Source organism: Anas acuta, chromosome 1 (assembly GCF_963932015.1).
Source record: "Anas acuta chromosome 1, bAnaAcu1.1, whole genome shotgun sequence".
Classification (NCBI taxonomy): Eukaryota; Metazoa; Chordata; class Aves; order Anseriformes; family Anatidae; genus Anas; species Anas acuta.
The window spans coordinates 91101546-91117047 of NC_088979.1; the positions used below are offsets into that span (position 1 = coordinate 91101546).

Consider the following 15502-nt stretch of genomic DNA (forward strand, 5'->3'; position numbering starts at 1 on the left):
GGGATAAGGGGTTTGGCTTACTGCCATCCACAGCTTGTACGCATGCCCCAGTCTGCATCTAGCTCATACCAGAGGAGAAGGGAAGGTGACTTAAGCTATGGGCTCCCCAGATTCTGGCCTGGAAAAGAAAACTTGATGTATGCAGTTCCGTTCCTGTAGCTATCTCAGAAATTTTTTCCAGAAGTGGAATTCAGGAACTGTTTCTAATGGAGGGAAATGTATCTCCACTTGGTGAGTAGGACCACCAGAACCTTTTACCCTTATTGACTGGCTCTGAGCTCAGCCTGACAAATGATCAGTGAGGCTTGCTGGTCACACACCATTCAGTAACTCATGAGGATTACGAGGGGGAATAAAGCACATCCCATCAATGCCTTTGCCACACTCTAGCATGGCTCTATTCAGCCAGACATCATTAAGACAAAAAATGCTTTACGGACTTGGTTGATTTGCCATCCATCATCCATCCTTCAGCACATGCAATTCATTCCAGCTGCACTTTGCTTGGTGCGAGGGCTTGGGTGCTATTTCTTACCCATATTCTAGTCTCTCAAACATGAGTGCTTGAGAGCAAGTGAAATAGGAATAGCAGGAGCAGGTGCAGTCCCTTCAGTCCCAAGGGTAAGCCCGAGCTGCAGACTAGGGAGGCAGCTGGGTCTGGAGTCACCAAGTAACATGCTGCTGTTGTTAATGATGATGATGATAATGATGGTGATGATGAAGTGTACAGATTCTAGGAACACTTTTAGTGATCAATTGAGTGTGGACATCAGGTTCTTATTATCTCATAGAGTAACAGAGCAGCTGATTACGCTGTGACCTTTACTTTGCTAAGCAACAGTCTGTATCTTACAGGGCATTTGCTTGAATATGAATTAAGGAATGGAAGAGGGCAGAAGAGGTGAAACCCTACCAACTTATGTCAAAAGCACCTGTATTTCAGAGAGAGCTCTGCAGTCTGCAGCAAACTGTGAAGACTCTCTTTCACCTTTACTTCATCTACATGGTGCTTTAATAGAGGAAAAGGTCATTGGTGTTTTATCCTCTGTGTTCCCAGAGCACTGGCTGTTCCTTGCATTTCAGTCCCTATACAAATAAATCCTAGTTATAATCACAAGTAAATGCATTCAGAGACCATAAGTAGCCAGTCCCCATTTCCTTATCATTTTCTTAGACTTGAGGTGAAGAGTCCACAGTTACTCTGGTTTTGTACTAGGTACATGTATCCCTAGGAACACAGAAACCATGTCAGGGTGAACTGGGCTACCTGCAGCCACAGGCAGAAAGGCCAGATCCAGGTGACCTGCCTTTAGTGGTCACACAGCCAGAAGCTGCCCATTACCACTAGAAGTACCCAAGCAAACAATGTTTGGGAACCCAGTTCTATCAGCTGCAAGTTCTTGGGGAGGCAGGCATATTTCTTGGGGGTCAGAAATATTGCTTTTGTAGCCGGGGGGGCTCCACTCATCCAGAAGTGCTCTGTGAGCAGGGCAGATTCCATGAGAGTTACTCTTGTCCCCACTGCATAAGCTCAGAAACCACCATGGTCTCTGAGCAGGATGGGGCTGCAGGTCCCTCTCTGCCCCAGCTGCAGCATGGGCATGGCTGCCTGCCCCAGGGGGATAGCAAAGGCTGGATGCAGAGCATCCCTGGTGCCACCAGGCCACCAAGGGAGCAGACCCCATGCAGCAGGGGGAAACCGCCCTCCACCGTGAAGCGCTGTTAGTGTAGATAGATGTTAGTGCATCTGCTCTAAAACGGGCTGTTTAAAATCCACAATCACCTTCATTATTCTGCAGCTGCGTTGTCTGACTCATCCCACTGCAGATGCTCTGAGGCAGCAGCTGAGGTTAAAAACTTTCCCAACTTGTTTTTTATTCACCAGGGAAGCTCACCTCTAAACTAGTGGTAGAGTATAGAAGCCATAACTGCATCTGTGATCATGGGAGGCAAATGAAAGGGAACCTGCAAAAAGAGAGAGAAAACAAATGAGGCACAGGTTGATTGAAGGACTTGTATTTCATTTTTGTCTTTCACTGTTTGACACAATTCTGCATTCTTAGATCAATGTAGTCAGTACTAGACTAACACTGAAAAAAAAATAATGCACAAAAAAACAAACAAACAAACAAACAAAAAAACCCACAAACCAAACCAAACCAAAACAAACAAAAAAAAAAAAAAACACAGAGAAATTTACATGGCTACAAGCCACATAGCCATGGCTTAGCAGACATCTCCATGCAGTAAGTTTTTTCTGGGATCCTTACTCTGACCCCTGATCACACTACACCTCTGTCTCTTCCCAGAGGGAGCTGAATACTTGCAGTCAGCCCAGGTTTCTTGCCAGCACTGTCCCTTGCTGCAGACCTTTCCTACATAGTACACAGAGAAATTCAGGGTGTCAGAGTACTTGCAAGCTCCTATGACAGGCGTAGGGATGCACGGCTCCATGCTGATTTTCTGCTCCCAGGCAGCCAACCTGCCCTAGGCACACCTCTGCCTGCTGCACACAGAGGGTGCAAAGGAAGTGTATAACCACCTGCATCCCCAATCTCCCTCTGCCAAAATGGAAACCTCATAGCCCTGCCTCACCCAAGCTGTCAAACTTTCTCCTGTGCTTTTATACACAGACATGATCTTGCCATACATTGCTTTTAGCTGCAAGAAAATTTCTCCCTCATGTCCCTTACTATTTTGTTCTTACGGACTGCGTTTCCAGGCTAAACATCCTTGGGTTTAAATAGATGGGGTGACCCAAATACCACTGTATATGATTATTCAAGGATGAAGAACAGACTCCAGTCCAATGAGTTTTACAGGACACCTTAAAACAATATTGTCCTTCTCAGTAGCAGTTTCTAGAAAGCCTATATTCTACAGCATCCCTATTCCATTTGTCATTTGGCTCACTTTTGCTATATGTGTTGATGCAGCACATTGTCAAGCATCTGAACCATTTGCTGTGCTGTCCTCTGGACCACACTGATTTCTTCTGGTACAAAGTGTAGCTTAGAAATCCTCCACTGTGGATTTTTGCAGTGAATGTTTTGCAGCAAGCCACTTGTTACTAATGATCCTAATTTTACTTGTACAACTTTTCTATAACCTTTACTCAAAAAATAATTGGGAAAATTTACAATGGTAATTGAAGTGTTTACTAACTGATGGCCTACTTGCGAGATTAAATGGAATACAGCATTGCAATTCAGGAAATTTTCCAGCCTTTTATAAGAAGGAAAAAAACTATGAGAGTGGAAGCCAACATTTTTTTGCAGTGCACCCCCGGAATATTTGTTATTGCAGACTATCAGCTGCAGTACAGCAATGATTTCAACATAAAATATACTCAGTCTGAAGACTAAATCTAATTTAAAGCCTAAGTGATGCTCATGATTAAAAATGTATTATCTATTCCCAGCAAATCATACATCACTGAAACACTAATGTTTCCCTAATTTTAAGCAGCATCTAGTGTGTCAAAAATTAGATCTGATCCTCCAAATTATGGATGAGAAAAATAAGATCGTGGCTTGACTACATCCCACTGAGTGCTGGGTGGTTTTCTGAGATTCATAAGTTATCTATTCAGTCACTGTCTGCTCTTTTGCTAATGGACATTAAATATTCCTCCAAAGGTGCAGGAGATCTGATCTGCTGCCTGGAGATAATTTGTCTGTTGTCTAAAGGAAGGCTCCCAATTAGACAAAGCCAGCTGACTAAAAGTGGAGCAGGGAGAAGCCTCATTTTGACAGTGATAATCTTTTTTTGTCATTCCAGAGCAGGGGACGGGAAAGGGTTTGACTTTATTTCAATTATAACTGAAAGAAAAAAACCTCCAGTCAGATAAACAACTTTATAAGGATCGTGATTCTCACTGTTTCCATTAGCCAGCTTGCCATGAAGATGAAGGAGGTCTGAGAGGGAACCACAAAGCAAATCTGCATGCAATTACAGGAGCTGCTTATCTAGCATGGGTGTTAACTCAGGTCCCAGTTAAATCAGAGCCGGCTGTGTTGGCAGTGCACCACCTTCGTCTGACACTTGACCGATGTGAACTACTGTCCGCATTGTGAGAGGGAAAAACAGTTCAGTTAGCACTGTGTCGCGCCTGGCGCGTGACCGCTGAGGGGGTGATGGAGGTGTCCAGACTCTGCTTTGTGCAAAATGGGAATAGCAGCAAACCAGAAGCTTGGCCTCAGCCGCACAGCTTTGCTAGTAACGTCTGAAATGCTTCAGAGGGGTCTGACATGGACACAGGCAAGTCCACTGGAAAAGAGAGAGAAAGCATCCCTTTCCTACATCATCCCCAGTGTCCGTATGTGTCATTTTGCTAGCAAGGGGGGTGATTTTATTAACAAGATCCTGATTTATAGTCTATAATGTGATGATAGAAAGTGGGTTTAAGCAGGAAATGAATTTTCAGATGTATGCTGCAATGAAGAACAACGTTTTTAGAATCGTCCCCCACAAACTGAGTAGAGCGTGTGTAGGTATCAGTCTGCTTGCCAACAGTTTCTGCTCACTAGAAGAGCAGCATGACATACATGGTCTGCACTGGGATCCAGTCAGCTCCCAAACACCCCCCGATTACAGGAATGAACCAGAAATCCCATAAACAAATATAAACAGACGCAGTAAAAAAGTTTTACCTTTGGCTTCAGCAAAAGGTGAAAGAAAATGAAAAGAAAGCTGTAAGAGATCAGAATGTGTAGCCTGCTCTGAGCTACTTTTCCTGGTAGAAATTAGATCCTGAAAGGCCCAGGTGAAAATCGGAGATAATCCCTGTATACGTGCTTCTAACTGGGACAAGCTGAGAGCAAGAAAGCTGAAGGAGTCAGCTACAGCCCCTCCGCAGGGTTTGTTCCCAGCGAGCACCCGAGGACGCAGTTATGCAAAGCCTCTTCTATAAACAGCCCTGAGTTCACTCTGGCAGAAGTGGGGCTCTATTTCAGTCTCCACCATGCAGAGGCGTTACCCTTGTGCTTCCCATCCCAGCACCCCAGGCCTGCTGCTCTGGCCGTGGCCCCGTGGTCGGCTCCTGCCCATGCCTGCACCGTCGCCCCAGGCCCAAGCCCATGCCCAGCCCCTTGGCGGCCATTTCCTAGCGGGGGGGCCCCAGGGGCAATGCCTGAAGCTATTCTGGTAGCTGTGAGTCCCGCCGGTGTCATGTGAACCAAAGAGCCCAGAAATGCATGTCAAATTGGGCCAGTGACTAACCGTGATATTTTGGTTGTCTCCGTGCCTCCCGGGCAAAGATTTATTGTCTGAGAAAACCTTCACGTAATAATCCCTGGGTGCTGACCTGATCTTCAGCTGAGTGAGTGTGAAAAGACGACGAAAAGGGGGCTGCTGTGCTGGGCACAGTCGGGTCTAAACTTATCCGAGGCTGAAACACAAACAAGGGAGGAGAAACACATCTGCTTCTGCCCAGAGCCATGCGTTGGCAGCCAGAGAGGAGCTATTATTTGAGCTGCCTGAGGAGCAAGGAGGGTCGAGGGCGACGGCTGAGCAGACACAAAGTGCCACTGGTTGGGATTGTCGTCTAGCTCCCTCATCTGTCACCTGATGGCCAGCCAAGCAAGCACTCAGCCGTGGACCATTCATCCCTGCACAAGCAACAGAGGCGAGAAAAGTAAGCATCCTACGGCTGTTACAACATTCAGCTGTTTTCTCTATAAAGGAATGCATTGAATTCACTACAACTGTACTAACTACTCCCCTATGCTGGGCAAGAGACTTTTATTTTTTTATTTTTTTTAGTTGGGCTTTTCTCTAACAGCTGGAGGTCTGGTGGGCATTCATTCAATGGCTGTTGAGTAGGGCAGCTGTTTCACTATCTAATTGTACGTTAACTTTAAACTGGAGCAGAAAGCATTGCATTACCTACCATGAGCTACTTCCTGTCCTACTGCAAAGCACACTGCACTGCCGTGCTCTCCCAGTACCAGACACTGAGATCAGAGGGCTTTCTGTGTGATATTTTGCTGAAAGTGAAGGAAAATGAATTTCCTGCACATAAGTCCTTGTTGGCATGCTCCAGCGACTATTTCCGAGCAATGTTCAAAAGTTACACCCAGGAGTCTAAAGCCAATGTGATTCAGCTGCAAGTCGTTTCACCCACTGGTCTCCAGCATGTCCTGGATTTCATTTACACTTCTTTGCTGCCCCTTTCTTTTGAAAGCCTGGAGGAGACCTTGGAGGCTGCAAGCTACTTGCAAGTGACAGATGCTATTGGCTTGTGCAATCAATACTTAGTTAACAACCTTACCTTGGAAAACTGCTGCTTCTCCGCCAACATCGCCAGGAGGTTCTACCTGCCAGATGCCCTAGTCGCAACGGAAAAATACATTGTCAACAATCTCTGGAAGCTGCTGGACTTGGATTTGGCAGGACTGCTTGAGCTGAACTTCAGGACTTTGCTAGCGGTAGTGGAATCACCAGATCTCCCCATGGTGAAGGAAACCCGCCTGTTGAATCTTGTGCTGCTGTGGCTGAAGCAGGATAAATCCAGGTTGATTCATGGAAGCAGCCTTTTGGAGCACATTAGATATGGTCTCATCCCTGTGGAAGAGCTGAGGAAAACCTACACACAGTCAGAAGTGCCCCTCACTGCAGGTATTAAGTGCCTGATCATTAAAGCAATAAATTACCATACATCTATTTTCAAACAGCCCATCCTGCAGGATAAATCCACCACACTGAGGAACCAGAAAACTCGTATCATTCTGCTGGGGGGAGGGACGGCAAGTGATGGGCTTGTCACTGAAGTGGTGGCCTTTGACGTTTACAATCACAAATGGAGACCTCTTACACAGGTGCAGGACAGGGTGCAGAACCATAGCGTGTGTGTGGTGGGGAATTTCCTCTACGTTTTAGGTGGGGAAATAGAGGGTGGCACTCCAGGTGACACTGACAGAGACAAGATATTATCGGTTACGAACAAGGTCCATCGCTATGATCCAAGGTTTAACACGTGGACCCAAATCACGGGCATGCTGGAAAAGAGATGCCAGTTTTCCTGCTGTGTCCTAGGTAATGATATCTACGCAATTGGTGGACGGGGTGAGAATGGGTCTCTGCATTCATCTGTGGAAGTCTACAACATCAGCAGGGACAGATGGACAAAGGCCAGGGAATTGCCATGCAAGATACATGGCCATGCCAGTGCTGTTTGCAAGAGTATTATATACATTTCAGGTGGCAAATATGCAGACCCAGCCAGCACGAGCAAGGACGTTTATTCTCTGAGTTCGCTTGAGGGGCAGTGGATGAAACAAGCTCCCATGAGCATAGCTCGGTTTGGGCATCAGATGGCGACAATCAGAGAAGCTGTATTCACATTTTTAGGTTTATATGAACCATTCTCTGAAATAGAAAGGTATGACCCCGATCAAAACCAATGGACTCGTTTAAGGCCACTGATCTATGACCGATTTTGCTATGGCCTGGCAGTGGTAGAGGAAACGGCTCTTCTTATTGGGGGAAAGAAATGGCAAGACTCGCGGGAAGTCCCCACGCAAGATGTGGTTGGCTACGATATCGACAATGATGGCTGGGAGGAGATCTGCAAAGCCCCCTTGCCCTGGAGCGGGCTGCAGTGTGCAGTGCTGCAGCTCACAGAAGTGGCTGATGAACAGGACATTGACACCCTGCAAAAGAGGCCACTGAACTGCTGAACTAAGGTGTTGCGGAATAACCATCCCAGGAGAAGAGCCAGCAGGGCAGCCCTGGAGAAGAAGAAGAAAATTGCAGTGGCACTGGATGTGACAGAGTTGAAGTTCTGCTTTGATAAGCAAGACGCTGGGTGGAAACAGGCAAGAAAGTTTGGCTGCAGCCTGGGAAAAGGTGATGTGATTCACAGCGCTGAAAGCCAGCCTCACTGGGGAAGGATATAGCAAGTCGCAGGTTTGGAGGAGATGAGCTAGGATCATAAACCTGGACTTTTATTTGAAGAATAATACCTGGACAGCAATTAACAGCTGTTGCAAATCAGATTTTTCAAAGGTTAAAAAGATATAATCCATTTTTTCTGTTTTCTTAATCAGAGGTAATTTTCCCAGTTGGTAAGTGCTATCAAATTGCTGTGCTATGGCTAAGCAAAATGAAAGTGAGATGTATAAAGACTAGAAAATTGATGCCTATGAGAACTAATAACAAGTAGTGCCAAGGAAAAGCTATTATTTGATACGCTACATACTAGGCAAGAGTGCCTTAGCTAACCAGCATGAAATTACTGGACAGAAACCATGGATTTTTTGAAATTTAGCCTCAGTTATGGCCATATGTTAAAACAGTGATTGTTTCATAGAAGCCACTTCTCTCTGAGTGGCTTTTGTTGTAGCATGCCTTTCAGATGCTTATTTTGTATTATTTTAAACACACATATTCCTGGTACAGTACATTTCTTTTGTATCCAAACATTGTGTTAGTTTAGATGGCTAGAGCTGAATGGGTATACTTTCTGTAAGACCCTGTGAAACATGTTTCAGGAGCTGCTGTATCTAATCCCCCTGGCACTTACCTCAATAGCATACATTGCTTTATCATGCCAGGTCATAATGGTAAACTTGTTCATTGTTGAACTGGTGCATGAGAGAACCCTGCAGTCAAAAAAAGGTTTAATTTTATCAAAGATTGCAAAGGGGAGGAAGGCAATGGAAGGCTGCCAGCAGTCTTTATTCAGTGTCTGCCTACATTGAAACCAGCAATGCCTTACTTCTTTTTGGCCATGTTGGCAGTTTGAAGAAACAGATTGTGGAAGAACTTGAAGGCATGCTGATCTCTGAAATGCAGGTAAAATGGTCAGATGCCACAGAATTGCTTTTGTATGCAGTAAATTGAAACTTGAATCACAGGCATTCATTTAAAAGCTAAATTTATTGTACTTCATTTTACAGTGTTCCCTTTCTAGGCTGAGAGTTAATACAATAAAAATATATATAGAAGAACATTTAATAGTCTTAAAAGAAGGCAGCACAATGGATAGGACACATGTTCTTTGTCACTAGACTAGCTTAAAAACTGTAATGTTTAATTTTCACCTTTAAAGCAATCAAGCTGACTTTACTAATGTAAAGTGCAGGCAGAATAGCTGTTGCATAGCAACAGATCTAAGTCTCCTGAACTGCCTTGGTTTTGACAAGGAATCAACTACACAATGTGCATATACATCCATCAGATATAAAGAGTTTTTATATGAATATATTTACTTTTGGTCCAGTAAAACAATAGCAAGAGAATCTAAATGCTTGGAACAATAGCACAACCCATTTCATGTCAAGCATTTTTAAAGAGAAATGTACAAAACCTCACAAATTTAATATACAAGTCAGTATCCATGCAGTAAATAAATGTCCAGTTTATACAAACAATATTCTTCTAAATGGTACAAATATTACACTGGATCCAGAATTCTATACAAATGTTAATATGTGATATTTCATCCATATGGACTTGAATATAGGATTACTGAAAATGGGCTACAGAAAGGCCACTCTTCTGTACAGTTGTGCAAAATCTGCAAAACATTTGCAATCCAAATGCAATAAAGTAACAAGAAAGAGCAAGGAATAAAAAGAAAAAGAGAGGAAAAAAAAAATCTGTCCATTCTTTCCTTCATCCTGTCATGGATATAATTGCCAGGAAATATCAGAGCTCATAAAGTTTTAAGTACATTCACTGAGCTGTACAAGCAATAGTCTAAAGTTGGTTAAGCGTACAACTCACTGTAAAAAGAATAAAGGAGGCTGTCCCTTTTCACATGAGCGTTATTAAGCCATGTCATGTGTCCTAACTTATGCAGCAAAACACTGAAAAGCAGCACAAATGTTTTGTCATGCTCTGATCACTTTTGAAAACAAGCCCATGAAGAGTAAATAGATGATTTAAGATTTACCTCCCACTTTCCTATTGCAGGCAGGTGCCTAGCTCTAAGGAGATATTTCTGCCCACATTCACTGGTTGTCTCCAGCACATCTCAACTCTCCTGGAAGTTTGAAACACTTCAGCTAGCTTGCAAACTCAGCAGAACCCAGAGACATCCCTTCCCATTCAAAGACAGAACAGAGGCTTTTTGAGTTCTCAGTCATTTTTCAGGTTTTGTGCTCATATCTGTTCCCATCACACATTTTCCCCAAGTACAATATGGCCAAATCTCACAGCTCGGAAAACACATAGGAGAGTACTTGAAAAACTGCATTCATTGCTTTTCTATTGTAGGAATTTTCAAAGCCTCTCAGGTTCAGAGCAGTTTGTTGGGAACCTTTTTCACTGCTGCTTTTCTGGGCAAGAGAAACGCTGTTACCAAGGATGTTCAAAGTCTATCTTTTCTCTTTTGCAAAATCTGCAGATTATACCATTGCCTTCAGTACAAAAACAGCATAAATAACAGTACCATGACTAATTAAAACAAAGAAACAAACAAAAAACAAACAACAACAACAACAACAAAAAAAAAAAAACACAACCAGATGTGATTAAGAAACAAGTAACACATAATTTGGTCTTAATTAGAATATAAACCAGCATCCCTTTGCACTGATGGTAAGCCTTAGCAACAGGCTTTAAAAAAGCACAAAGAAATAAGACCTAACTATTTGAGACTTAAATTTACATCAGTCATTTTGTCTGCTGATTTTCACCTCTTTATGTGTTTGACAAAACTGAAACAAAACCACTGCATTACACTTTTTCCCTGTTATGTAAGAAAACTCCTAGAGTTTCTCATTAAATAGATTTTTTTTTTAATTCTCCCATCACCAAAATAGTACCTGCACTCCAAAAATGCAATGCATTACTGGAATTATATAATATAAAATATCATTGTAAAAGCGACCTTCGATAACAAAACCTTTAGCTTGTCAAACTTCCCCTGTGAAGGCCACAGTCTTCCAAAAAATGCTTTTAAATACTTTTCTTTAATAGGTAAAGATCACGTTCTTTATTTCACAGAAGGTAAACACAAGCAGAGTGTTGGTAGCGTATAAAATGTACAAATCCTCATTAAAGACATGGTATCGCTGACCATTGAAGGTTTACTTCACACAGCTGAGTAACATTAAAATATAATTTACTAGAGCTCCCACAGATTGATATAAAAACTACTTTATGCACTTAAGTAAAGGCCTGGAGTGTAGCAAGTGGACTAAAAGAGGGCCCCTTATACATGCGTTTCAATGTAGGAGTGCGTGTGCGCTAAGGAGGCTAGAAGTGCATCGACCTCGGACGAGCCATTAACAGAGTCCCGCGGGGTGCTGCTGTGACAGATGTCCCAGAAGATATCGAGGTACATTTGCTTCCATTCTTGAAAGTCTCTAGACGTCAGGTCTGGATTATCCAGAACTTTGTCGATAATGGCTACTTCTCCTTCCCTGGCCTGTGAGGGAAGAGAGACGAGCAGAGTCAGAGCGGGCGATGAGCAGGCTGCGTGGGTGGGATGGGAACGGAGGCAGGCCATGGAGGTCTGGGAAGCAGGGAGCTGCCTGGCTGTCATGAGACTGTCTGCAGGCAGCAGCCCCTCCTGCCGGGTGTTGCTCATCACCCTGTGGGGATGGGGCTTCCCTCACCTTGTCCCTGTTCCCCAGAAACGGGCCCTATTCCCCCCCTCACCCCTTGTTCAGCTTGTGCGAGAAGCAAGCCCCGCGCTGTTTACTACAAGCTGCCTTTGTTTCTCAGGATTGGTTTCGTGCTGCTGAGTGCCATCTGTTTGCTCTTCTTGATCAGCATGAGAAATACCGTGTTTGTGCGTGGGATGCGGACAGATGGCCTCTCGCCGCCAGCAGAGCTAAGCCTTTCTTACCAGCCGTGTCTTGGGGACATTTGAGCGCTGTGCTGCAAACGCCTGTGCAGGGAGGCATTACCTTGGTAACTCATCCCCACCAGCACTCCAGTATACGTGATGTGCTGGCTGGTTGCTACCTCCTCCTACCACTGCGGTGGCAAACAGAAGGCAGAAATGGGTAAAACCTAACACAGCTGCTAGCACATCCTTACCCATCACGGGGGCAGGAAATGTGGCTGTATCCTAATTGCTGGCTGGTGGTTAGTTTATCGAGAGATGACAGACAGACAGCATGGGTCAGATTAAGCCTCAGATACACATGAAGCCACTCAAGGTTGTTGCAAGCAGTGGAAGCTGGATGCACCATCCTTGAGCCTGGGAAGCACAGGAAACATGCAGGCTTCCTGCACTTCTCTGTGTAGACATGGTACAGTCACCAGCAGCCTCCCCTCTATCCTCCATCCCACATGGGTTTCATGGTCCTCATTGCTAACTGGTATTTGCCATGTTCATACTGTGAGTATGATAAATCTTTCTGGGGAGCATGTTAAGGGAAGATTAAGTGGTGTCAGCCTACACTGGTGGGAGAGGATCAGAAAGGTCAGAGAAGCCACCAATAAGCAGTATGTTGAAAGGTATTTTTCATGCTTTGCAATCAGTAGCTAATTAATGCTACATGCTAGAATATTAATTTTCAGAAACGGACGTACAGCTCAGGCTGACCAGTGGAAGTGAAATTTTGGGATCTCCTCATTACCAAATCTCTGCAGGAACTACCATAACGTGCTTCTCGCAGATCGTGACCTGTACCCACCACACAGTACTGCCAGTCAGGTGGCTCATAATTGCTGTCAGGAGAATGGTTTTGTGGTTAAGTCATGACAAAGAGAGCAGAGGGGTCTCTCCACTGAGGACTTGGGTGATGGAACAGAGAGGATGGATGGTAAGAGCTAGAAGCAATTTGGAGGGCTGTATCAGATTACTAATAGTGGATGAATTCAAGGAGAGTTCAGAACACCAAAACCAACCGGCTGGTGCAAACGGATGCATTCAGGAAGAAGAAACCAATAGCATTGATAAAAATGAGGAACAATTGATTAAATAACAACAGTAGCTCCTATACTACTACCAGTAGCATAGCAGTGGTGGAGCTAGAAACTCTTGAGTTACCATCATACACGTGCTACTCTGTACAGTTGCCATATGCAAGAAACAGAAATTACCTGTCTTTGGTACTTGCTGGCATTGTGTTGCCAATTATTTGTGTCATTCTTGTCCAAACAAAAATGGTGACTGTTTTAGAAAATATGTCTTTTGGGAAGAGATATGTGTTCGATTGGTCTAAAAGACAGAGGTCCCAGAGAAGCATGAAAACAGGCACCTGCTGGGTCAAAGGGATGAGCTGCTTTGGGAAGTTCCTGGAGGAAAGCAATTCAATCTGTAGGAAACCATTGGTATAAGGTAGCTCAGGTATCAATAAATGCTAACAAGAAAGGCAATTAAGCATGGCAACAAGCTGCTGATACTGAACCTCTAGGTTGTGTAATTACTGAAAGTATCATGAAGTGTTTGCTTGCTTGTTTGTTTTTTAAGTTTTGTGCCAACATCTCTTGCACACTTTTGGTATGAGTGATCCCACCATGGTGCAAAAGCACAGGTACTGTGTGAGCCTCCTGCCTGCTCTAAACATTAACATGAGATTACTGGGATTTTGTCTCCGTTTCTCATGTTATAGAAGTCACATGGAAAGCACAGACTTTTTCTGCCACCCTCCAAACCTGTAAAGTCTCACATACTCAGATACTTTCAGTTGCCTTCAATGAGATGATACAGTGCAAAAAGTTAAGCATGGGTAAGATATATTTTTTTTTCAGGATGGGAGCCCCACAGCATGAAAATAATATTGCTAAAGTGCTTCTCTAGGTGATGGAAAACTAAATTAATTAATGTTGATAAAGCCCTCTTTGATGAAAGCTGTTACAAAATCCACTGCACAATTATCTAGTGACTTAAAATGTGGTAATTTAATATAGTTAACAGGGTCCCTGGGGAAATCCAGCATATTGTTTGCTGAAATCTCTAACAGTACAGATTTGAAACTGCTGTAACAAATAAAGAAGCTGACAGGGAGGTTAAATTAGCTGCGGTACACTTACAATAATGATAAAAATCTTCAAATCTATCATTACCACTATCTATTTATTTAATCAGTCCTACTGATTAAATACAATGATACCAGTCTATGCAGAAACCAAGCACTCTGTTCATTCCCAGGCAAGCTCAGCAATCAGGAAATAATCAAATGTTTTAAAAGGTACTGCTCCCTTCTGAAGGGCTGACTTTGCTTCACTTTATACTTTGGCAAATGCAGAGTAAATGTGTTTTGATAAATGAAAATGTTCAGGGACAAAGAAGAGATTAAGGTCTCCTCTGATAATTTAGTGTCAAATGATGTTATACTAGCTAGGGGAGGAGCAGCTCATTGAGCACAAATAATATCTGTGCACAAATAAAAACCGATCCCCTCACTTTGACTACTCTCCCAAGGCACATTTTTGTCTGCTGTGAGAATAGGAGTTAACTATGTCTTCCTTGCTTGTTTCACACCCCACATTCAGCCTGGACTCCAGCCACACACAATTAATCTGTATTCAGATACAATACAGTCAGGTCCAACCCTCGGGCTGGACTTTCCTCCCTGTTATCTCACCTTTAAAGTGCTTTTCAGAATTCGCAGCTGGTGTAGTTTTTCATTGACTACTGGATCGCTACATCTCTTTATAAAAGATTTCTTATACTCCAGCTTAGTGGAAATCCGGCGGTCTCCTAAAGGAGACAGGCTGGCCTGCTCCAAGGCTCTGTACAAATCCTGCAAGGAGTCTGCTGCTTTTTCTTCTATAGTTTCAACTGTAATGAGGAAGGGGGAAGAAGAGGAGGAAAAAATAGAGAAAGGATCAGTGTATCATTAATGTGATTATATGACAATCTACCCAAGCCCTTTGCAAAATGTTTAACAGGCTTAACCAGACCATAGGGAGAATATTTCACACCTCCTAAGTTTCAAGAAGTGAAGAGAAAGTGCCAGTGAAGTGCCACGATGAGCTGAGCTGAGTGGTGACCAGTAGGTACCATGGCAGCCCTGGGGGAGCAGCCAGCTCCATCCCTGCTGTCCCTCGCACACTGACACTCCTGTGCACACAACGGCTGGCCACTGCCTGTGCACAACCTTCTGTACAGATCCAGAGCCCTCTGGACCCTCCCACCCAGTCTTGGATTTCATAATTGTGTGTGTTTTCCTGCCCTGATGTGCCTTGCCTAATGTTTGGTTTCAAGCATTACTTTTATCCCATGACTGACCCTGCACCAAGACAGAGACATTTCCACTGGCTGAAAGCTCAACACATGGTGAGGTCCCCACATATTGTGAACCTCAGCATCCTCAGGTGTTTAGAGGTTTATTTATTTATTTATTTATTTATTTATTTATTTATTTTTAATGTAGCACAAACAGGAAGGATAGCTAATGTTTAAAAGAGACATTGCTATTCTGTGAACACACGTCCACGAGGAGCTACCTGAAGCAACCTCCTGTTGAAACCCCTACCATGCAGCACAGCAACTACTCACCTCAGGCTCACGCAAGAACTCCAGAGATCAAGATCTCCACATCCCATCACAAAAAGGGTTTGCGTTTTTATAGTTCTTTACACAGTTAAAGAA

The 15502-nt window shown here is 43.7% G+C and overlaps 2 protein-coding genes across 9 annotated transcripts in view; one reads left to right on the plus strand and one right to left on the minus strand.

The window, feature by feature from the left end:
* The first annotated feature begins 4656 nt into the window (after positions 1–4656).
* KLHL34 (kelch like family member 34) lies at positions 4657–8778 on the plus strand. Its single transcript, XM_068687572.1, has one exon. It carries the CDS (start codon positions 5892–5894, stop codon positions 7677–7679), a length of 1788 nt encoding a protein of 595 aa, XP_068543673.1. The 5' UTR covers positions 4657–5891; the 3' UTR covers positions 7680–8778.
* An 83-nt stretch (positions 8779–8861) lies between these two features.
* Positions 8862–15502, minus strand: part of CNKSR2 (connector enhancer of kinase suppressor of Ras 2) — a 221638-nt gene continuing 214997 nt past the window's right edge. For 7 of the 8 annotated variants that reach the window (XM_068687529.1, XM_068687500.1, XM_068687519.1 and 4 more), the window contains 2 exons: positions 14493–14689; positions 8862–11377 (listed from right to left, as the gene is read on the minus strand). In XM_068687529.1, the coding sequence (XP_068543630.1) occupies positions 11162–11377; positions 14493–14689 (413 nt within the window). In that variant the 3' untranslated portion in view covers positions 8862–11161. The remainder of the gene's footprint in view (positions 11378–14492; positions 14690–15502) is intronic. The other variant, XM_068687545.1, reaches the window with a different exon arrangement.

What these genes read in the sequence shown, in the direction of transcription:
- KLHL34 (XM_068687572.1), top strand. Translation starts at nt 5,892, where the DNA reads ATGAGCTACTTCCTGTCCTACTGCAAAGCACACTGCACTGCCGTGCTC.